The 23,124-nt window shown below is 47.3% G+C and overlaps 1 protein-coding gene and 1 non-coding gene across 4 annotated transcripts in view; one reads left to right on the top strand and one right to left on the bottom strand.

Moving 5' to 3' along the window:
- Sesn (Sestrin) overlaps window positions 1–23,124 on the bottom strand; it is a 201,487-nt gene that overhangs the window by 164,862 nt on the left and 13,501 nt on the right. For 2 of the 3 annotated variants that reach the window (XM_025305322.1, XM_011151842.3), the window contains exons 2-5: window positions 10,671–11,026; window positions 9,404–9,951; window positions 5,441–6,692; window positions 1,160–1,225 (exon numbers count right to left, since the gene is read on the bottom strand). In XM_025305322.1, coding sequence (XP_025161107.1) covers window positions 1,160–1,225; window positions 5,441–6,692; window positions 9,404–9,654 — 1,569 coding nt within the window. In that variant the 5' untranslated portion in view covers window positions 9,655–9,951; window positions 10,671–11,026. Of the gene's footprint in view, window positions 1–1,159; window positions 1,226–5,440; window positions 6,693–9,403; window positions 9,952–10,670; window positions 11,027–14,129; window positions 14,204–23,124 lie in introns of those variants that run through there. The other variant, XM_011151843.3, reaches the window with a different exon arrangement.
- On the top strand, window positions 1,325–1,397 carry TRNAK-CUU (transfer RNA lysine (anticodon CUU)). Its single transcript has one exon. It is a non-coding gene; the product is annotated as a tRNA-Lys (tRNA).

Raw genomic sequence — 23,124 nt, 5'->3', positions numbered from 1 at the left:
TGTATATTCGGTAATCCCATTCGGTAAAACTTGCGGGATTGTTATCTCCTAAACAAAAATATTTTGAACTAAATTTGTGTGACACAGTTGTGTATGTAACTGCTCAATTGGTAAAACAGTTTCCTACACATCCGCGCACATTCACGCAAACACACACAAGCAGATATACACAGCGAGAGAAATATCTGAGTCAGGGTAGCGGAGAGTAAGTACTTGCGCTTAATTAAAGTAAATTAGAGGTCATCGAGGGACAAGTAAGCGCGGACTCGTTGACACCCGGTATAGCATGAACCAATCTGCTGGCGCCAATGCGATGGCCCAGATTTCGTGCAGCAGCGTCAACCGATTCGTTTTTCACGTCCCACTTTTTGTCGGCGGCGATCGCGAGCGAAGTAATTCAGCTATATCCGTACCGATCTCTAGAAGAAATGAAGGAAAAAAAAAAGAGAAAAAAAAAGAAACAAATAAAAAGAAGAACAACGCATTCGTTTTAACGCGTCGTCAAGCGCGTTAAAGTCTCTACGTGGTGGAACGGAGTTGTGCAAATTATTCGCGTCGCTCTCGTATTCGCACAATCCGCACAAAGCTAGCGATATTATTAATATTTTACGCTAATTGTTCCAAACAGAAAATAGTCACGTTGAATATGATCACGAGATAAACATTGCTGCTGATAATTGGATATTTTTAACTGACTCGCGTTGTAATATTAATCGAGGCGGCGATAAATATTCTATAAATGCGATACGCTCGTTATACGAATAAAGAACGATCGGCTATATATATTCCTCACTGCCGCGCATTTATCGGACTTATCTGCTTTCCATTTATTTCAAGGTACATTCTGTATATCCGTACTTTAAATTGCAAATTGTGTTTTTCTGTAAGATAACCGTAATGCCGCGTCAATGACGAAGTTGTTTAACGTGCGCACGTTAATGCCCTAAAGCCGCAGAGTCACGTACAGCATTGTTCCCATAAATATTAATTAACGCTGATTATACTGTGTAACCGAGATTTTCTAGCTCCTTCAAAGAACGCGAGTAGAAAGGGACGAAGGATTACTCGTTCGCTCCGGTCTCCCATTGACGTTTGTTGACACACTAGATCTGCGGCGTACTAATCTACAAAAGCAACCGACGCATGCACAGTCACTTACCTCCGCGACAGGGACGAAGGCACTAGGTCCGTCGAAGGCCGGCACCGGTACTGGAAGTCCTCTATCCTGAAAAGAAAAAAGAAAAGGAATCAGTATCATTTTTATGTTGGAGGTCCGAGACCTCCAGCGTCGAGAACTGTTGTAATTTAGGCAGATCTACCAACAGCCCGGCTAGCTCAGTCGGTAGAGCATGAGACTCTTAATCTCAGGGTCGTGGGTTCGAGCCCCACGTTGGGCGAGTGAATTTTTTTCCTGCACAGCGAGAGAGAGAGAGAGAGAGAGAGAGATATATTTATCGCGACGCTTTCATGCTGTGTTTTTAAATAAAATAGAAAGAGAAACGAGAAAAAGCAAAAAGAAAAAATAGCGTTTGAACGCGCGTTCGAGTTACGACACAATTCGCAAACACTTGTGTACGAAAACATCGCGATCTATATATTGTTTATGTTTACGAAATATCCCTCCTTTTTCGTTTGAGCGTTCGATTGTACTGTACTGTACGCCAGCAAGAGAGAAGAGAGAATTAGAGATATTTTGCAAATTGCACGCCACTATCGGTGTCGAGAATACGACGATACATTTTACGTGTAAAGAGTCTCCTTCCTGGCTTCCCGCCGGCTTCGTGCCTGAAAACCGTTCTATACTATGTACAAGCTTTACACACAAGTCGTATCGATCGGCCTCGAGTGTGACAATATCGGTGAGCATAACCGTCGCCGAAACGATGGATTCTATTCACATTTACTACGAGCACGACGCGCGCGCGCGCGCATGCCTGATGTACATTTTTTCCACTGAGCCGTCTATTAATAATACGGTCGAAATATCCATCAGGTTTTTAAATTCGCATGCAATCAATCCCATCCATACGTTCATCCGTTTCGCTCTTTTCGCCAAATGTAGCTTATGCATTCGTGAAATTGATTAATCTCGCGCGTACGCGGTTCTATCGGAATTAAATCGGAATAAAGACAGAATATTCGTCGTTCTTTCGATTCAAATTCACAATGCCACAATTCCGGTGACAGCGAATGACAGCGAAATCGCAGTGACATGAAAATGACAGTTTTCAATATCGGCATCGCAAAGCGGAGGAAATGTATGGTAATGTCTCTTTGATCCCGCCAACTCAAAGATAGCCGATTATTTTTACGGTCTACTTTCATCCTGCCGGAGACGAACGAGAGATCTGAGTGTATTACTTTGAGCCGCTGTTCTGGCGAGCGTGAAGACCGAGAAAAAGAGTGACGTTACAATAATACGGAGCTGCCGGCCGGAAACATTTTTTACCCTTCGATTTTACAGCGTTTCGATCGCCTCTCTATTTTCGTTTCGCCCACTTGGACACTTATGATGCATTTACAGCGTCGTTTCTGACACTTTTCTAGCGTGACGCGAGATTATCTATCTCGTCGTCTCGGGTATTTCTCTTGCCCCTCTCCCCCTCCCCTCTTCCCTATCTCTCTCTCTCTCTTCTCTTTGTCAGCGAACAACGCTGGCCGATTAGTTCGATTTGCCGTGGTCTTTCGGAAAGATTAACTAGCCCCGTAATAAGATTAATGACCGTCGTGGAATTCAGCGGGAACAACTTCGCGATCGGTCGGTCGCCTTAAGCGCCGCGACGACTACTACTGGCTGACGGGATATTTTTAGGCCGCAGTTCAAACGCGTCCTCAAAATAGCCAGTCAAAACAACTCCATTAATATAACCGACGATTACCACTATGCCGTTTATCTTTTATGCATAAGCACACCTTCCTTCGGGCCGGGCCGGGCCGTTCCCACGTACTCCCGTTTCAGTAGTTACGAGTTAAAACGCCCGCGCCGCGGAAGATATCATTCGGCCGGTGATTAATGACCGTGCTCTCTCTCTCTCTCTTTCTCTCTCTCTCTCTCTCTCTCTCTCTCTCTTCCTCTCAAAGTAGCTCGTCGTTCGCGCGGAACTTTTCAAGACAGATTCCAAAATTAATTATGGCAATGCGGAGGAACGAATTATGAAGAAACGGGGATATCTTCCTCCCCGGAGGAAGAAATCTCTCGTCGTTGAGGAGAGGTTAATCAGCAGCCACTACCCTCCGCCGCTCGAGAGATGCACGAATAGCTGCCGCGGGACTTTGTAACGCGAGTTTCGCGGTGCTTTATTTATTAGAACAGCTACGACGCGGTGCATTAAGAGCGAGAGGATACAAAGTCACAGCGCCGTAAGAGTCGCGCCCGGCAGTTAGTCTTCGCGAAGGACTCGGATAAATTGCCGCAAAGCTCGAAAGATAAAGCTTGAAATATTCTGGACAATCTCAATTCCACCGCGGAATGTACAGCGTATCTCGGAATTATTGCACTTCCTCCCGAGGCACCAGATACTTACTGCCTGAGGAAAATTGCGATTGCTCCGGCGAAACCGCGGCATCTTGCACGGTTACACAGCCAGACAGCCAGAGTTCCCCTCGCGGTTAGCCCGCTTCTCTCTCTCTCTCTCTCTCTCCCTCTCTCTCTCTCTCTCTCTCGTGGAAACTCAGCGAACATTAACATGCGACCAAGTTGCGCGCGGAGCTAATCGAATGTTGAGCGAAAATAAGCAATGCAATCTGGCCGTTCGTAATCGTAAATCTCGGATTAACTTCGTCAATGCGCGGCGGTCGCTTCCCGAGCTTCCTCGCTGCAGCAGCGACCGCCGCTTCGACGACCGCTCGTTGTAGAAATTGCAAAAGTGCTTTCAGGTCAATAGGTGATTTGCCTCCAGCACAGCTGGAAGCAGGTGCGACAAGTTCTGGCAGATCTTGTATATGTGTCGAGGCTCACGCTCCTTTGTGCTTGCCGACTGTATGTAACGCGCGCCACGGCAATGCGCGCTTCGGCTGCGTCTGGCGTCGTCGTGTGATAAACTATGAGAAGCACGCGGATACACGAGAGAGAGAGAGAGAGAGAGAAACCCCCCCCTCTCTGTCTCTCTCTCGCCGGTCTCGCGTGCAAACCTCCGCGCACGGGGACGACGCGAAAGAATTTCGGCCGAGAGTGCTCGAGAGCGCAAAGCTCGCGGGCGTGTTAACGGACGTCTGGCGAACGTTCCCTCGCGACTTCGCGAGTGAAACTTTGCGCCGCGCGGCCGCCGCGCATCTAGGCTATCCGTTATCTCACATCGGTCGTTTCGCGAGGATCTCTTTCCGCCGTCGCCGTCATGTCGGAGAATGTCCCGTGTGTTCTGACTCAAGTCACACAGAACGATATTTAATTTCTCCCGAAGCCCGCGCACAGATAATCACGGACGATACCACGGTGACGATGAGTGTGACTTTGATTTGCGAGTTCCTCTCTCTCAAGTCCAAGCCTCTTGTCGCGTTTATACGGCAAACTGACGGGACCTGCACGGCGCAAAAACGAGATTCGCGTTTCGCGCGAGCGACTAGATCGACTGACCGGTTAATTTCGCAATTAAGGTTCCTGGATACTCGCCGCAGCTATCTTGGAAGGAACTGCTTGAAAATTTCTGCAAAGCGCGTCGAGACAAGGAAATATAGCCAAAACGCGACATTTGCAATCGATTAAGCATACATCTAGAAAATATCCCGAACACTTTCCTCTTATTCTAACAATCAATAAATCACCGCACAATTAATCATGACGGAATCATGGAAACAGACAAGTTGAAAAGGTGAGTTGCGTGTCACGCTAATTTGTCGATTGTTACGACAGCGAAAGGAAAGTGTTTGGAGTATTTTACAAGAGTGTGCTTAATTGATTGCAAATGTTATTTCTTGGATTCTTCATTGTTTCATTTTAATGCACTTTACAGAATTTGTGAGCGTACGTTTTCTTGCTTCTAACGTCATCAATCAAGATGGCTGCGGCCAGGAGCCGTAATGTACGATAATTCCATTAGAATATGAGACAAGTTGATTGCAGCAATCAGAAATTAATAATGCTTGACTTGGTTTCCGGATTGGAACGACGTCCATCGTGTTTGTTTCCATCGCATTTGTTTCCTGATCAAACCAGAAACCAATTCAAGTGTTTCGCTGCACCGCGAAAGTCTAAAATATCGAAAACTGATAGTACTTGCCACGAAATCGGAAGAATGAGTGCGACCAATAAAAAATAACGAAGAAGCGCTCATCGAAATGTTTTCCAAGTCGGAAAGAACGAAGCAAATTGTTCGAAGCAAAAAGAAACTGTTACGTAAAACCAAATGATGAGCCCAAATCGTTAATGTAAGTGATAAACTGGCACGAACGGGGCATTTATTCAGCATTTCAATGAAGAGCAAATCAAAGAGTTTTCGCTTACCTTTACCATCTCGAGGATCTCCGCGCACTTGATTCTAACGTTTTGGAAGGGACAGTTGACGCTGAGCCTGAGAATCACCGGCAAGTGCAGCGTCACTAAACTGAGGTACTTGTTGGGCTGCGCCTGTCTGGGTCCGTCCAAGGCGTTCCCCAGGTTCAGCATTCTGCCGACGTCGCCAGGCGTGACCTCCGGGCTCTCGAGCACCCTGCCGCTCTTGGAGGACACGTCGTCGTCCTGCGAAAGCGGCCTCTTGATCTGCCCAGCGCTGAATTTTCGTTCGTCGTTCTTACGTAGATAGTCCTGCTCGGATCGCGGCCGGCACGCGCGGGAATCATCCGCCGTCGTCGCCGACGACGTGTCGTCATCGCCACGCGCGTAGATCGCCTCGCGCTCGTCCTCCAGGCTTACATCCAGATTCATGCGCGCAGGATCTTGCGCGTTATCCTGGCGGTAATGCTCGCTCGCGCTCTCGTTCTCAAAGCCGTCCAGTGTGTTGAAGACGACTCCGTCGCTGCGACGCGCGCTCGCCACCTCGCTCTCGTTGAAGGACACGTCGTCATCGGCGCCGCCGTCGTAGTATCGGCGCTCGTGCGTCAACATGTCGCCGCCAGCGATCTTAGATCGGCGATTCAGGTTCCGACAGTCAAACGCGGAGGCGGCCTCGCCCCGCGGGTGGCCAAAGCCGCTTAGGTTGTCGTCGAACTTGGGACTCTTGCCGTACACCCTCGTATCAGCGTCGAGCTCGTCGTCCTCCAGCTGCTTCTGCTTGGCGCCCTTCACCTTCGCGTAGTTGCTCTTCGTCCTGCCGGGGCAGCAATCATCGCTCGACCGCTCGCTCGACGACGAGCCCGGGTGGTACTTGCGCTCGCTCTCGCAGCTCGAGCCGAAGCGCGGCTCGGAGCCGTCCTTGAATCGCAGGCACCTGCCTTGCTGCTGCTGTTGCGTCGGCTGCTCGATCTTGAAGCCCTTGCTACCCTCGTCCGAGGATGTCGAGTGACCGGACCTGCAGCTGTCAACGCCATCGCCGGTGTACTTCCGCCTATCGTTGCCGAGACGACCGTCCACGCAGTCGAATGAATCGGCCGGGTACCGTTCCGAGCACTCCGGGTTGTTCTCGTCGAGGAAAGTCGAGCCGTCGTTCACACTCTGCGGGAAGAAACCCTCCGTTCGGAATGAGTCCTGCAGCAGTAGCTGGTGCTGGACGCTCCTCGGGGACGATCTCGTGGGCGAGCGCTCGACGCTCATGTCGTATCTTCGCCCAAATATGAATCGGTTAGAGAACGCGACCACGGGCACATGTGTGCCTGGCTTCCAAATTTTCGTAAGACTGCGGGAGGAGGGTCAATGTAAGTCTGTTTCTCTGCCTCTAATTTGAATATTACACTGCCTTGGTAACTCAGACTCTGAGTTTTCTTGGACGAAAGCAATTTTCTTTTAGTCATAAAGTGATTCTTTATAGCCAGAAGGTATATTCATTGTATCTCTTACTCATATCAGATAATCCGGAAATTTCATAATTTCTTTTTTAGACCAAAAGCTTCACTTGTCGTATTTTAAAAAAGGGATAAAAATTATCAAGATGCACGATATCAGAACATCAGGATTATGATACGTGATATGTACTATTTGCTTAACCCTTTCGTACCTGACTGTTTTTAGGAATGATGTGCATCTAATTCACGTCTTATTAAAGGTTTTTGGGGTCGCTGATTATGAATCCGTAATCAAAATTTCAAAATTCAAAATAGCAAATCCAACATGGTAAACTAAAATGTAAAATTTTCTTGGATTTGAATAAAATTCATATTCCAGAGATTTTTGGGGTGATTATGAATCTGTAGTCAAAATTTCAAAATTAAAAATGACGAATTCAATATGCACAGCGTGTAAAGTTCCACTCTGTCCCATTCCGTGCTTCAAAAAATTCCATGAAATGTGAATAAAATTGAGTCGACCTTTCTTATTTACATTTTGTCAGCTATATTAGATATGACTATATTTAATTTGAAAATTTCAACTTTAGATTCGTTATCAGTGACACAAAAAAACCCCTGAAAAATGAGTTTCTCTCAAATTCAAAAAAATTCACATTGTGGCCCGCCATATTGAATCCGTCATTTTGAAATTAAGTAGCAATTTTCTTTCATATAGCTCTTACGCTGCTAACCTTCAAAATGAGCCCAGGAAGAACTTGCTATCTTAATTTTTGTGGAATATATATACATATTTTTCACTTTTACTCTATTTTACGAGTATTTGACGAGATATGCAGATTGGAGGATGAGATTAAGGGTAAACTAATGAGAATAAGGGTATTGATTTTTTTTGTAAAGAGTCCCATCTTTCCTCTTTAAAATCAGCTCAAGAAAAAGTTGCTATCTTTATTTTTGTGGGAGATATAAATTTTTAAAGTTCTGGGAGATATATGTCCCACCAGTCACGAAAGGGTTAAATTACTAGGAGAACATAATTTCCTTGGCATAGGCAGGAAAACTGTCTTATACGTTGACACTCTTCTTTCTGTAAAATTTTACAAAATTTTATATAGTTCTACGAGAGTCCTTCCTCTTTTCATTATCCTTTCTCTCTCTGTCCCCCCCTTCTCTTCAAACTGAATCATCTTCTGCGTCTTTATAAAGAGAATTATAAAGAGAAAGAGGAGCGACAGTTTTAGGCTGTCCCCTTTTCTAAAAAAATTAACTGAAATGTTCACGAAACGTCAGAACAATAAATCCACGAAGGAGGGACGCGAGGCCAATTCCAAAAACTCCGAAAACAAATAGCTGGTCAAAAATAGTCTCGGACAGTTGCGCATTATTCAATTGAGAACCGAGGATTAATATGTCGAGAGCTGAAATGGTAACGGTTGAAATGTTCGCAGGATAGCTCTGACGGATTTAATCGTTGATTGATCGCACAGGGATCTATCCCGAGGCAAATCACGTTAAATGCAGTACAAATAACATTGGTAAAATGATTTCTAAGCCGCTGTTTATTCCCGCCAAGTTGTCATACTGTTATCTCAATTTCTCGTGAATTGCGTTACTTGGTCCTTTTGCCGTGATATCCTTCTTACTCGCTTTCTCAATGCGATTATTCCTAATTATCTCAATTTTCGATGTCTGGCCTTTCTATAATTATGCAATCCTTATCTATTATCGACTTTCTCCCGGGATCGCATAAAAGATAAAATCGCCCGCGTGAAATAGGCTGTGAATCTGGCTCAATGAAGGCGAGTTATCGGATTTTTTAGAGAGATGCATTGCGTACGCGGGATATAACGAATCCGCGACATTTATGTAGTTACGTTTAAACGAATATAATTTCCCTCGTCGCGTTTATTATTAATCCCCATAACGTGCACATTTTAATGAGCCGCTCGTGATTATTTAAGTACCGCGTTCGCGTTGGGCTTCACGTGTTTGCGTGACTGAATGCTGATATTAAATCCAGAACCAATAATTTGCCGAGAAGGAGAGAAAGAGAACGCACGGAACGAAATGTTTGCACCGATTAAATATGTCTGCTCGATCGGAATTATGATACGATATGAGATTATTTTAGGAAGTATTTATTACACGGCATACCGCATACATCATTTGTTATTTGATAATCGTTAATTGATTAATCATTAATTAATGGCTCGAGTAATTGATATCGGTATAAACAAAATTATTCAACAAATGGTATATCATAATATCGCCCTCCTATGCGGCATACTTTATTAAATAAAGCAAATGATAGGATGAACATATATATATATATATATATATATATATAATCAGATCTAAATATTTTACGAATGCATGAAAACACACGTGTGTGTGGTAACAATGTAAAATCCACGTTTAGTTTCGGAATCTTACTTTTCAATCTATGATCGCGACCAAAGACGAGGCGCTACGCTACGTTCCATCCGCGTTTCCTTCACCCGATCGACGAATGAAGAACAGTGACACTCACCTTCCGTCCTGAGCCGAGAACTTGCCGGCCGTGCTCTTGTCGTCCTCGATCTCGCCGGTGTCGTCCCAGTGATTCGGACTGCCGACACCACCCAGCCATCCTTCGACGGTAGTCCTGGCCGCGGCCAGGGCGATGTTCCTGGCCGCCTCGTCCCTGGCGCAGAGCGGCGCCAGGAATCTACTGACGAGCTCGACCTCGTCGCCCTTAGTAGAGGTGCCGCTACCCGACGAACTGTTCGGCTCTCGGTACATATCCTTTTTCCGTATCCCTGCGCACGTTGTTTTCCTTCGCTCCGCCCGATCCTTTCCGGAATACGTTCGCCCGTCCTCGAGGCAATCGCACGGATAGCGGTAGTGTATCGAGGCGCTCGCGCTCGGCTCGATTCCCAGGATAAACAGCGCGACGGACCGACGGGATGTTCCGTATTTTTCTTCCCGCCGAATCGCCTTTTCTCTCCTTCGTAGCCCGATATCTTAGCTTTTTCGCGAGCTCGTCGCGCAATCCTCCTCCCTGGCCGAAACGCCGCGACAGACCTCCGTCCGCCGGTGCTGTAAGATATCAAATAGCTCTTGCCGTCATCGGAATTTTTAATATCGATCTCGTGTAGATCGCCTCCACCATTGTGTGCTGCCTCGCGCGGACAACATCACTGTATCTTTCTCTCGGACTCGTTAACGTTCTCCCTCAAGTTCTCGCTCAATCCACTCGCAACCTTTCTCTCTCACTCTTTCATTCTCTCTCCCCTCCCCACCCTCTCTCTTTCTCTCTCTTTCTCACCTCTTTACTCAACTCAACCTCGCTCAAATTTGCACAAAATCTCCATCCTCTCTTTCTGATCTTTCGCCTCGGACGATCGTCCGCGCTTCCCCGATTAAACGATACTCGCGCGCGTTCTCGTTTTCCAAAGTCTTCTTCCCTTCAGCCGGTAAAGAAAGAGGCCGGAGAGAGAGAGAGAGAGAGAGAGAGAGAGAGAGAGAAAGAAAGAGAGAGAAAAAGAAAGAAAAAAAGAGGCGCACAAGAGTTAGATCGCGCGCGGTACTATCCTCATGTAATTACGCTCGTTTCGTATCGTTTCGCCGTGAGAATCGGCCGTAAAACTCGTTTCAGGAGAATTTTACCGAGCGCTGCGGTGCACCTCGGGATACGTTTCGGGGCGATAGAAAGTAGGCAGACGTCAGCCGCCGCAACTGCCGCGTCGAGGCGATCTATCGAGGTTCGAGTTGGAGGGCGGGAATAGGTAGGAGGCAATCGGACGATTCTGACTAACCTTGCACGGAGGAAACGATCGACCGGGAACGTTTTAACTCGATCGACTCCGATCGATCGTAAAATGCGCCTCTCCTTTTCTTCTCTCTTCTTTTTCTTTCCGTCTCTTATCTTCCTCTCGTGCTTGTCTCGTATTTTTCTCTCTCTCCTCCTCTCTCTCTCTCTCTCTCTCTCTCTGTCGCTGTTGCAATTTTGCACACGGTTCGTCTCTTCCTCACTGGTGTTAACGCTGCCACGCAATCATGTGTATCACATTTTTTTCTTCTTTTACATTGTTACTGCACACGCACTCTTGGCCGATTCTTGCTCTGCTAGCACACTCGCGTTTTTCCGCGTTTGCTTTAGTCCATGGAGTACCTGAAATCAGAAAGAAGAAATAGCGATGATTCCACCGACTGTAGATCGTACATCGCAAAGAAAATGTCATATGTAGAATATCCTAGAAGCTGGCCGTCGCCAGTTATGCTTATATCGATTATTAGAATCGGAAACTTGCAAAGTGTGATGAACTCTCCGCGATACCGTCGTCACGGGAAAATCGACTCAAAATTGAACGAGGGAAAACGCTGAGCGTCCACTTTCCGGAACAATTCAGGAACACCACATGGACTTGGACGCGGAATAAGAAAGTTTCGTCTATATAGACGAAATCATTTTCCTCCGGCGAATTCTTTCCTGTGCAAAATGAATGTAGGGAAAACTCGAAAAGTACCACCATCGGGGCGAAACGATCAGCATCGATCAGGGAAGAAGGAAATGAAACGCCCGGCAAAAAGACACAGATTATGACGCGGGAAACGCGCGAACATTTCGCTGAGTGATTTCATCCTGACCGTATTGAACTTCAATTTACCGCCGTCTGACGTGCTTCGATCGATCCTTACGCTCGCTCGATGGATGTAATATGTTAGCAACGTAAGCCCCCCCTAATACGGGAACACTTTTCAACGGTACGTAATAACCGACGGATTATCGCTCGGCAACGAACATTATGCAATGGCAATCAAGAGCTATAATACTTGAACCTTGAGGGAGTCAGTATTTCGCGGTACAATTGGCTTTCGCAATTGAATCGTTCGATTCTACGAGTCATAAAGGATTAATGGAGTCATAGTGAATTAATTCCGACATCGCGCTTTTAACTTACAAATTACGCGATTATGAGAAAAATGGCGAAGCAGTTCACTTGTAATCACTTGCGATCGTGTGCTGTATAATACGTTTATATATATGTGTATATATATATATATATATACATATAATAATAAACATCGCGCGTTAGAATTGCGAAAAGGAAACATGCATTCACGTTAGCCTCGCGAAGGTACATATTCGCGCTTTGCCGACGTTGCTGACTAACGTCGGATGATTCAGAGCGATCAGCTGAGTTGGTTTGAGTGAGTAACAGCATACCAGGTGACCTAATATCAACGAGCAAGATGTAGACAATAGCGCGCTCTGACGAATTTCAAAGCAACGCGGGCGATTCATTTCGATGCGAGTTAACAATAGGAAGTAATTAATTATCATTTTATCGAGAATGCGCAATTAATCAATATCATGGTATGGGTGGTCTACGACTTGATTGATCGATTGTCGCGAGAAGAAGCCTGGGTCAAGGTTGCGAGGTCAGGAAGTAAGAAAGATCGTGTCAGGGTAGCAATTTATCGAGGGAGGCGGCGAGCGAATAAAACGTCAAAGGGTATAAAGGAAGATGCACTTTCACGAAAAATAAATCGATACAATGACGACGACGACGACGACGACGACGACGACGACGACGACGACGACGACGACGATGACGACGACGACGACGACGACGACGACGACGACGACGACGACGACGACGACGACGACGACGACAACGACATGCGATTTAAATTAACGATGTGTATGTTCGAGAAGAAAGAAAGAAATCCGATTCAAAGAGTAAATCTCACGACACGCTCGCGCTATTGCGCAAACGCATTCACGCTCGTATTTCATACGAGCATTTTCTTGTTACGTAAGTTGTGGAAAAGGCCTCGGAGAAGTTGTAAGTTGTAACGTTCGACGTTCCGCCGCCTCGCTCGCTGCCGAGGGAAATGTTTCCAGTGTTATTTCTGTCCTTCTGAGGCGCTTGAAATTCACTCCTGCTACTTCTCGATTCGAATATTAAGCCGGTAATTGACTCGACGACTTCATTATCGAGTCAATACAAGCAAGTCAACGACGCGTTGCGTTGCGGTTATCATCGCTGATAATACGTCGATTTGTCTTAACGGGGACTGTGAAAACTTTGCCATCTAGAACGTGCCGTTGCACGCGTGACTTCTGTAAACTTATTATTATATGATTAATGGGCTTTCCCGGTAACACTTAGGTCAAAGTATAACCTTACACGTAACACTTTGCATTCAGACTTTGATATTACCGCTTTGGTATCTTTACCACAACCAATAGCGCCTGATTATACTCCTTGCCATAATGTCGGGCGAATCATGAGACTTTCATGAGAAAATAAAAGAAAATATGTCACAAAATTACGTTTGCAACTACAAGTGTGGTGATAAAACTTTGCTCGATAAACGCGAACTATCGTAATTTATAAAGACTAAGTAAGAATATTAATTTATTAAACCAGACTACTTACTCGTGCATTTTCTATATCCATCGTGAATAAATTTGTACATTGTTATTCGAGAAAAAGCTTATATTAAGATAAGCTTTTGGAAAAACCAAAATCCATATTTCATTATCATGAATATTTGGTGGAAAGGAAGATTGAAGAGATCATTTGATAATTTACTATTGAGTCTCAAAGACAGTTTCATGTGTACTATTTTACCCACTTCAATGCGTAAAAACCATCCGTCTAAAGTTGCATGTTTTTGCGCACTCAGCAAAAAACTATAAGTATATTTATGTACACCACCACCGTTTATCATCGAACAATCTGATCGACACCTGATCGCGTCGCTTCTGTATAATCAAGGAAATGATCGGAGATCATCCGTTACTCAGTACCGGCACTCATAATCACAAAGTTGTAAGTCTGCAGCGCAAAAAGCAAGCTGAGAAAACATGGAATAATGTTCCTCGCGAAAGCGGTTTTCTTTTTTTTTTCAAAAATAAGCAAAAAAGACAAATGATAATGGCTTTCCGTTTAAATATCACGAATGCTGGGAAAAACTTATCAAACCAGTTTATATAACTACAGTTTATAATTAAGACAATAATACCGCATTGAATTACTTTTTGTTACATCTGTACGAAGAAGATAATTCCTAATTATTGGACTTGTCGCTCGTTGTGGATTTATCCGAGCAACCGTATGCAGTCTATTCGTGCAAATTAACAGGAATATATCAAACGGATAGACAAGCGTTTAGAGCGACGTCACTGGTAACCACACAAGTATGAGATCACCGGGAAACTTGAATGAAGTGCAACGTTTTGCACCTAGGTGGAAAATTCTCACCTTAATCCTGACGACAGTTCCAGATATTCTTCCGAAATTATCAAAATTGCTTACGCAAGATTAACGACAAGCATCCGTCGGCGAACGGTAACTTTCCACTTCGAAAGACACACTCCGGCCTGAAATTGCTAAAGGAACTCGTTAGATGAAAGATGGCTCGCGCCAGATCTGGGACGAGTTGTATATTTATGTCGTTGCACGTTGCGCGCGCGCGTCTATCGAATTCGCCCTGAAATAATCCTAAATTTCTCTCGACTCTGGTGCACTGGTCCACTGGATCTCTTATCTCGCTGTGTGTCTTCCCCTTTCAGTTTTCTCTACCTCCTTGGCTCGGCGTTCGGTTCCCCGCGCGCGGGCGCGCGCGCGATCTCCGTGACGATCTAAATATTTATAACGCCCGAAGCCTAACCCTTCCGCCCCGTGCGGATATGAATTATTAATGCCGCGACCATGCTACCGCATGCTCGCGCGCGTCGCTGTGCATTCCCGATACCGTATACTTTGTCTTGGAGATATAAGGATGGTCAGAGCACGTCGCGAACGTGCGAGGCGATAAAGCGATCGCGCGCGCTCCGGCCGCGGCTTCGCCTCGCCACACCGTGGCGAGGCTCGACTCTCGCTTAAGCGAATTAAACGGAACGAAACAGAAGCGCGGATTAACGCTGCCCGCGAAGTATGTATATATATATATATATATACCGTCGTAATTTCGCGCGCGAAATTTATTTCGCAGGCGCGTGTCGCGCGAGGGCCGTTTGCGTCGCCCAAGAGAGAAGGAGAGCGTCACGGCGCTCGCACACGATCGATCGCCGTGATCCACACACGGCCGCAAGATCGTTTCTCTTCCACTTTTCTCCTCTCCCCTCTTCCCCTCGCCTCTCCGCTCCTCCTCGCGGTAATGACTTTTTATTTACGAGCCTGACGCCGTGGATGAGATTAACTCGACAAAAATATACGAGCGGCGGTAAATTCGCGCGTTTCTTCTTCATCCGGAATTGGCGACGAGCGTTCTACTGGATATTCTGCGTTCCGTCTCTCACCGATTTTCTTCCGCCAATCCGCGGTATACATTTTTCGACCCGCGAAGTCGAGAGAAATCCATTACTTTTCTTTTTCACCGTAGTTCTTCCCCCCTACTCCCCCCCCCCTTTCCCATCACTGTCTTTCTCTTTTTGCTCTGGTTTTCTTGCTGATATTTACTAGCGGCTTTTTCGTCTTTCGTCGTAGCTTTGTATTGTTGAAAGAACGCGCGTCGGTTTATAACACGGTCTCCCGAAATCGCAAGTCCGCCACTGCATACGCGCGAGCCGCGCGCGTCGTTACTTCGTGCGTCCTTCAATGGAGGAAATGCAAATTCAGCATCGACGACTCAATAAATAACAATTCGCGCTAGAACGAAAACGGCACCATCAGGATTATTTTCGCGAGTCGAACTAGCACACTGTCATGGCACCTGGCACCAGCGTGTACAGCACTAAGAACGCGAAGGAGGCAGTGCCTGATACGATAGCGTGTCATCTGCGATTCATGCGAGAGAACATATATTATCTGCTTTTTTATTACCGTTGCACTGTCGAGATAATAGATCTTTAAGTAACGGTGCCTGAACACCCTTTACAGCGAACATCGCTCCGCCAAGTACCTCATCCTCGCTTAACCCTCATTTTGAGTAATTTTTTCACGCTTCGGGTCGCCGCTTCGCGCGCGTGCATGACTTGGCAATGATTTCTCGTATATTCTCGTGTATTCTCCTGCATACATCGTGACTTTTTGTTCTAAATTATACTTTCCAGAGCTTGTTAGTTACTAACTTACGTTATAGATATATTGTTAATATCTCTGTACAATCGTCAACGCGAGCTATTTTCCTCTGCCTCTTTCTTTCATTTCGGAAGATATACCGCAAGGGCGAAAACTGCTACGACAATATGCCGTTATTTGTTAATATGCTTGATAATCACACATAAATGAAAGCACTAGGATAGAAATTTTGCAGCGCGCGAGATATCCCTTTCCCTTCTAGTGCGATAAATTTATCCGAAAAAGGATTAGAAGGTGTGTGCGTGTGTGCCAAGTATTATTTTTCTCATTTACCGCACTACCTTGGGAACACATCTACAATGATACAACAGCGGAGCGTGCCTTAATCTAGATACGCTTACAAGCGTCTGTATGCGAGTATTCCTGAAATAGAACGGCCCCGTCGAGCTACGAAGCACGCGTATGTGCGCGCATCTCCGAAATTCACCTGTAGACAAGCGGAGCTTGTCGAGGAGTCACGTATGACGCGACTTCGTCCGACGCGGCCGGATCGATCGGACGATGATAACGCCGTGCGACAAAAAGCTCGCTAAGTGCGGGCGGACGTTACGGCCGCCGCTCGGGCCCGATGCCGGTGGTTAGCGCGAATTGCAAAAGCGTCGCCGAGTCGGCTTTTACGGTCGTGTGACACGCAAGAGCACCGATAACATTCGACCACTCGGAACAGCGAAAGCCCTTGCCTCGCAAAGTCCGCAAAAGTCCGAGCTTTTTCTCGTTGAGACGCGCGCGCGCGCAGGGCCTGCTGGTAATTTTATGGTCGCATGGCTCTGCACACAAGCGGCACACCGATGGCATCTACAAGATACCGTGAAGATTTTTCTAGTTGAGAGAAATTGCGGTCTCTCGTTCCGCCGCTCTCAGCGCCGAATTCGCCGTTGACGTTTTCTCGGGCAAGGCGGGTTTCACCGGCAGAAATTTTTTAGCAAGGCGAAGCTCTCGATGAGTGAACTTCAAATTCTGATATTGCGGATCCAAACAGACCGTAATCTGCTGCGAGTTATAAAACTCAGTTCGCAGAGAGAGAGAGAGAGAGAGAGAGAGAGAGAGAGAGAGAGAGAGAGAGAGAGAGAGAGAGAGAGAGAGAGAGAGAGAGAGAGAGAGAGAGAGAGAGAGAGAGAGAGAGAGAGAGAGAGAGAGAGAGAGAGAGAGAGAGAGAGAGCAGCTCGCTGCGATTCGCCGAAAGTTCGGAGAGTCGGGAGCGTCGAAATTCCCGAAATTTTAACCCATACAAATTGGCGATAAGTTTCTCTCGGAAGATCGGATCTCGGAAGTCGTTAGAATCGCAAAGTTGCGAGCGCCAAATAGACTCTAAAAGGTTGATTAATTACGGATCATCCGCGTCCACAGACAAGAGTTTTAAACGTCAGCAATTTTGATTCATAGAGAATATGAAAACCGAGCATTATCTATATTGAACGCTCGTAAACGCACGTCCCAGAGGCGAAGATTCATCTTTATGAATGCAACATTGATTCTCCGATCCGAAACATGAGCAGCATAACAAGATGGCGATGAATATAGATGAAGGATCAAAGGCGGTGTATCGCTAAGAAATGCATATCACCTTTTTTATTTTGCTTATTCACGAGACCATTATGTCCGCTAATAATTGCCTTTATAACTATTTGACCCGCGTGCGATCTTGCCGCACAAAATAATGAAATAAATATGATAGAATGTGAATGTAATTTCTCTCATAAATATAACATACACACACGCAATTTTCTCGCCTCTTTTATATTCTCGCATATCGCCGAGATAAGTCAAGGCGATATGCGTTGTCCCCTTTTGGATAACGCGAAACGACGACGCTTCGCGGTAATTTTCCACTTTCTTACGCAACGATCGAATTTTCGACTATTCGTCCGCATTGATCATTCCAAGAGTGTTCTCGGACGCGCGTTTAAAGGCGCGTTGACCGATCTGGACGTAGCCTAAATGCAACGTTGATTCTGTTACCGGTCGAACGTTAGCGGCATAACAAGTAAGAGATAGATAATAGCATTACGCGCGGCGAGAGAGGAGGCGGAAACGAGGCTACCTCGGCCGAGATAGACGCGTGGCGGGAGACGGAATACGATCCTGATTGCCAAGGAGAAATCTGCAGCGTGATCTCGCGCGAGCCGCGCGGACGAGGCGTAATACATCTTCGTCGAGGCGAGCGAAAAGAGTGCACGCTATATTAAATTACACTGGTTTACAAGGTTTCAGCAACGTGAATGAAATAAGCTGTATTCAATTAATGTTGAATGCGCGCCGATTTTTCGGACGCGGCTGTTGCACCAAGTTGTAGCGCGTAACACAGTTGTTTCCCTTTTCTCTCTCTCTCTCTCTCTCTCTCTCTCTCTCTCTCTCTCGTGAGTATTCCGCGGTGTTCCTGCGCGAATTACGAGTTGTTTAGCAGCCAGCAGTTTAGCAGGGAGAGAAGCGCTACTTCGGAACTGTACGTCAGGCAGCGAGAATGCTAGTCACGGTCCTGGACTCACGTCGCGCGTAACTACATTCGCGAAGACGTTTTTCTCCGCGCTGCGTTCTCGCGTGTCATACTTATAAATCAGGGGCAACTCATGAATGTCGTCTGAAAAAAAAAAAAAACTTAATCGCGACATTTACATGCAGGTATTTGCCATTTGTCTTGTACGAGCCAAAAGTTACGAGCCTCGCGAGAATCAAGTCCAGTTGAGCTTTTCGGCGAGTTTTTCAGCCGCGGTTGCGCAATTTCTTTTTCATACAGAGATACGAAAAACGCTAGCCGATTGTCAGCCTTGTCAGGACTCGCGCGAGGGATGAACTAGATAAATATCGGCTTCATCCTCTGGTGTGTATCACCACGATGCGACGTGGTGATTTGAAACTTGCAAACTTGCGCAGTTTTCGCAGTTTTCATTTACGTGCACGGACGGGTACGCGGACGTAACGTCGGAATCTTCGAAGCGCGGCCGCTTGCATCATCGGTAGAAAGAGCGGCGTTATTATATTGCCGGTGCGGCAGGCAGCACTCCGTATAGAGAGTAGCCTTACCATATGAATGTGGTAACTCGAAACCGTAGGCGAAGTATAGATTAAAGATTAAAAAACAAACAAGGTCCCTTCCACAGCCGATGCGCCTTCATGGCTACTGAACATGGAGAGCTCGGCGCTGTATCGCGGCGGAGCGGCGGGCGGTCTTTTAAACGGCGAATCCGGGTCGATATTAATGGCGCGTCTTGGAAAAAGGTGGAAAAAGAGAAACGTCCGATCGGAGAAAATGCGCGCACAGGCCGCGCTGCGCTGCAGCAGCAGCAGCAACAGCAGCAACAGCATCCGTTCGGCAAGAGCGAGGGATCGCGCCGACGATCATTTACCGCACGAACCGAAAAGCTATCCGAGGGGATATAATATTTAATTGAGCATACGCGGATCTCCGTGATTTCTCGGCGCGTTTCCGTTAGGATCCCGTGTAAATCGCCGTGGCAAGGTGGCCCCTCCCTGTTCAGTTCATCGGTGCCCGAAGCGTGATTGCGTCGCGCGGAGATGTAGGAGTATGAAAGGTGCGCCGCGCGCGAGCGCGCGCGCGCGTTACATGCGTGAATAGCGCGTTCCGTTGTGTAATCGGCGCGGCGCATCGATGCACTTTAAGGCGCGTTCCCTTAAGCCCACTCCAAAGTGCGCGCGGAACGCACTCTGGCAAATTGGAGCCTTAGGTGGAAAACCAAATCTCTCAATCAGGCGTACTGCCACGCCTGAGATACCCTCGTATATTTAACGTATATTAACCTCCTCTTTTCCACAAACAAATCGTCGCGCTCGTTTAGGACAAAATCCCGATTCGCTTAATCGAAGGAGACAAAGAAAAAAGGAAAGATAAAAGGAGGAACAATCTTTGACATTTCAGAAATAAAAGAAAAATATTTCTGGGACGAATAATTAATCTTTTTACAATTGTTAATATGAAGAAGCTTTTAGCTTGAGCGAAAAAATTCTGTGCAGTTATAGATATATAAAAATTATTGAGAGATGCGCAAGGTTCTTCTGCTAAACGCTGTTATCAATTGATAAATACCGATGAAAAAAAGGCAATTCGAAGGCAAAACCGCTTTGATGATATCAATGTATCGTAAGCGCGGGCGCGTTTGTGAAATTAGTTCGAAGCGTTGTGAAACGTTTCGAAGAATCGTGGACGAGCCTTTAGAAGCGATCGCTCAGCGCCACCTTTAGACGTAAGCGTTGCGAAGGATTACGAGCGAGCGTTTATCATGCGATCGCGAATAACGAGTCTGTTTACGCGAGAATACGTGCGAATAAGCCGAGGCTTTTTCGTGAGGAAGCGCAGTGGGCGGTCATGCGCGTCCTTGGCATCGATTTTCCATCGCTCGATCGGTGCTCAACCCTTTCAACCTATCAAGACGCGTCGTCGTCTATCGAATCTTGCGATCGCGTTCATGCTGAAACAACAACACACTCGCTGTCGGCTGTCCCGATCTGATGAATATTTTGGTACAGAGCCCGCTTCTCTGACGAAACAAGCATCGTCACGTGAATAAAGCGGAGCTTCGTATCCCTTAACGAGCTCGACTCGCGCGCAACGTCGTGGTCATCGAGACCAGAGAGGAAAATGAAATTAATTAGTCGCTCTCGTCGTATTATCGGACTTAATGATCCGGCGAGAAGCTCGATAGCTAAAGGGCCAGGCTGTGTGTGTGTGTGCGGCAGCGTATCCTACCTACCTACATAAACACGTCGCAACTGCTCGAGACAGCCCTTTTTCCCTCGGTCGAGTGAAATCGACCGAACGAATGTTCATCGGCCCCTGTTAATCGAGCCAACGAATTTTCATAGTCCCGAGGACAGGACGTGTCTACCAGGTGCTAATTTTGCTACATACTTCGACAACGGTCGCCGCCTTTCTTTTTTCGCTCGCTCGCTCGCTCGCTCGCGAGCGTACGAGCGCACGAGAACACGAAGGGGTTCCCCTTCGCGCGTCGCGTCGAAACGCGAGAGCGACTAATCGCGTATCTTGCGCTGTTGCGGATCCTGAAAATCTGCCGCCGACAGGTCGCCGGCATGTCGCCGCGTGATAAAATAAAATACGAGTCAAGTTCCGCATCGCGGGAAAGCCGACGATGCGAGAACCGCGGAAACACACGTGGATAATACACGTCGCGGAGATGGAGCGCAAGCAAAAGTGCAAATAAACCATTCGCCAACCGCCGCCGGTCGTTGGCTATCCGCGTTGGCTTCAAGAGATATTTGCGGACTCCACCTAAGGCCACGTGACTACGTACATATACTTTCTAATTATACGGTCTCGTCTTCCATCTACTTTTCTCGTCGTCTTCGCGGGCGCGCGATGCAGCGACGAGAAGGAGAGAAATATATAGGTGAAAACCAGCAGGCGTGTCCGCGAGCGGAATCGTTGGCACGACCCGCCGCGGAGATCCGCGGAAGAACGCGCTATCAGCGGTACAAAGGGGGAGAAAAAGAAAGGAAGAAAAAAAGAAACCGGTCGATTCTACAACGTGACGTGAGAGACGCGCGACGGCTTCAATCTTGATCTAACTGGGATTCTACCGCGGCGGAGCGCAACGTGAAATGATTGCCGCTCTCGCCCGCGTACAATACCGAGGGATTATGTCGCACAGTCCGCAAAAAGGGACAATGCGATATTGATTATTAGCGGTCGATAGAGCTTATTTATAATAGCAGAAATATATCTCGACGTGCGAGTGAAAAAAGCGCCGCGTCCGCGTTTATAACGCAATAGTTCCTGCGCGACGGGGGTTTCTTCCCACCGTGTCTACGATCGGTGTCTCACATCGGGGGCTCTTCTGGATCCTCTCGGGGGATTTCTAAATTTCTGTCGCAATGGACCTATTGAGAATTATCGCGCAACAGATCTTACGCGCCTCATCTTTCGCGTTACTTTCCATTCGCACGACGAAAACGACTTTTGGACGTTGGATTGCGCAAAGAGCCGCTTGCTTTCATACGTCATAGACGAGTACGCGAATAGATCGTTTTGTTCGTGCCGGGTGGCGGTAATTAACAATCGTTGCGGCAAATCAAAGCGGCGAGACCGCCGCCGCCGCCACGCCGCTGTGAGGAGCCCCGCTCGATGAGAAACAAACACGGAAACACCTGAAATAAAACGTATTTCCAGAGATAATTTTTCAACTCTGTCCTTCGACGTGTGCACGCGCGCGGCGACTATCGAAAAGCGACGTTCGAGCGTTTCCAAGCATAGAAACCGCCGGGGATACTATCGGGAAAGCTAGTACACACGCTCGGAAGGAGAGGCGAGCGATGTTTGCAAAAAGGACGGTAGGCACTAACGCGCTAGCTATAGCACATGCAACTGTAGAGTGCAACAGCGGTCGGATTGGCATTGCTGGTGCAACAGCCTCTCGGCCCGCCCCTGCACTCGCAGCTTCTGTGCGGTTCATCCAACGCGTTTCCACCGCGAACGAACGAGAGAGCGAGCGAGCGAGCGAGCGAGCGAAGCAGCTACCGCCGATACAATATCGATAACGATCCGCACAAGCCAAATCTCGCGCAAGTACTCCCTTGTGCGAAGCCGGCCGTTTCACCGCGGCAGCTCAGCCTGGCGTTATTTACGCGGCAAATCGCCGCGGATAAATAAAAGTGGAATTGACGCACTTTCTCGCAATTATCGCGCGTCGCGCGTTGTCGCTGTTACTTTATCGCACGGTTCTACCGTACGGTCTCCATCCCTCCCCCCCCCTACAATTCTCTATATCGAATCGCGAATCGCGATCGCGCTCGGCCGAATGCTCTTTAATCGTCACGCGAATACGAAAAAAAAAGAGAAAGCAAGAACAACCGAAAGACAGAGGGAGCAGCTAAATTTTAACGATTTAAGTGCAAATCGCCGAACGTTCGCATGAGCTGCCGACGCGGCGCGGCGATTGGAAACGTTGGAAAATGCACGGCCCTCGTCGAGCCGACTTTTTTCGCGACAGCGCGCGTGAGCGCTACCGTTTAACGCGCGCGCGCGATTTGCATAGAGAGTGGCGGCGATGCACCCACACCGTGCGAGAACCGTGAGAAAGGACACGGAGGATCAACGATCGCTTGTAAAAGATCGAATAGCATCGCGGAAATTTTCGCACGATCCTGATATTTCATAACCCCGCCGCGTTTCTCGCGCAAGCCAGGCGCGGCGGGCGGGAGCCCA

This window comes from Harpegnathos saltator, unplaced genomic scaffold, assembly GCF_003227715.2.
Source record: "Harpegnathos saltator strain DR-91 unplaced genomic scaffold, Hsal_v8.6 scaffold694, whole genome shotgun sequence".
Taxonomy (NCBI): Eukaryota; Metazoa; Arthropoda; class Insecta; order Hymenoptera; family Formicidae; genus Harpegnathos; species Harpegnathos saltator.
Note: the sequence above shows the minus strand (reverse complement) of the source record. Positions and strands in the feature narration are given on the sequence as shown.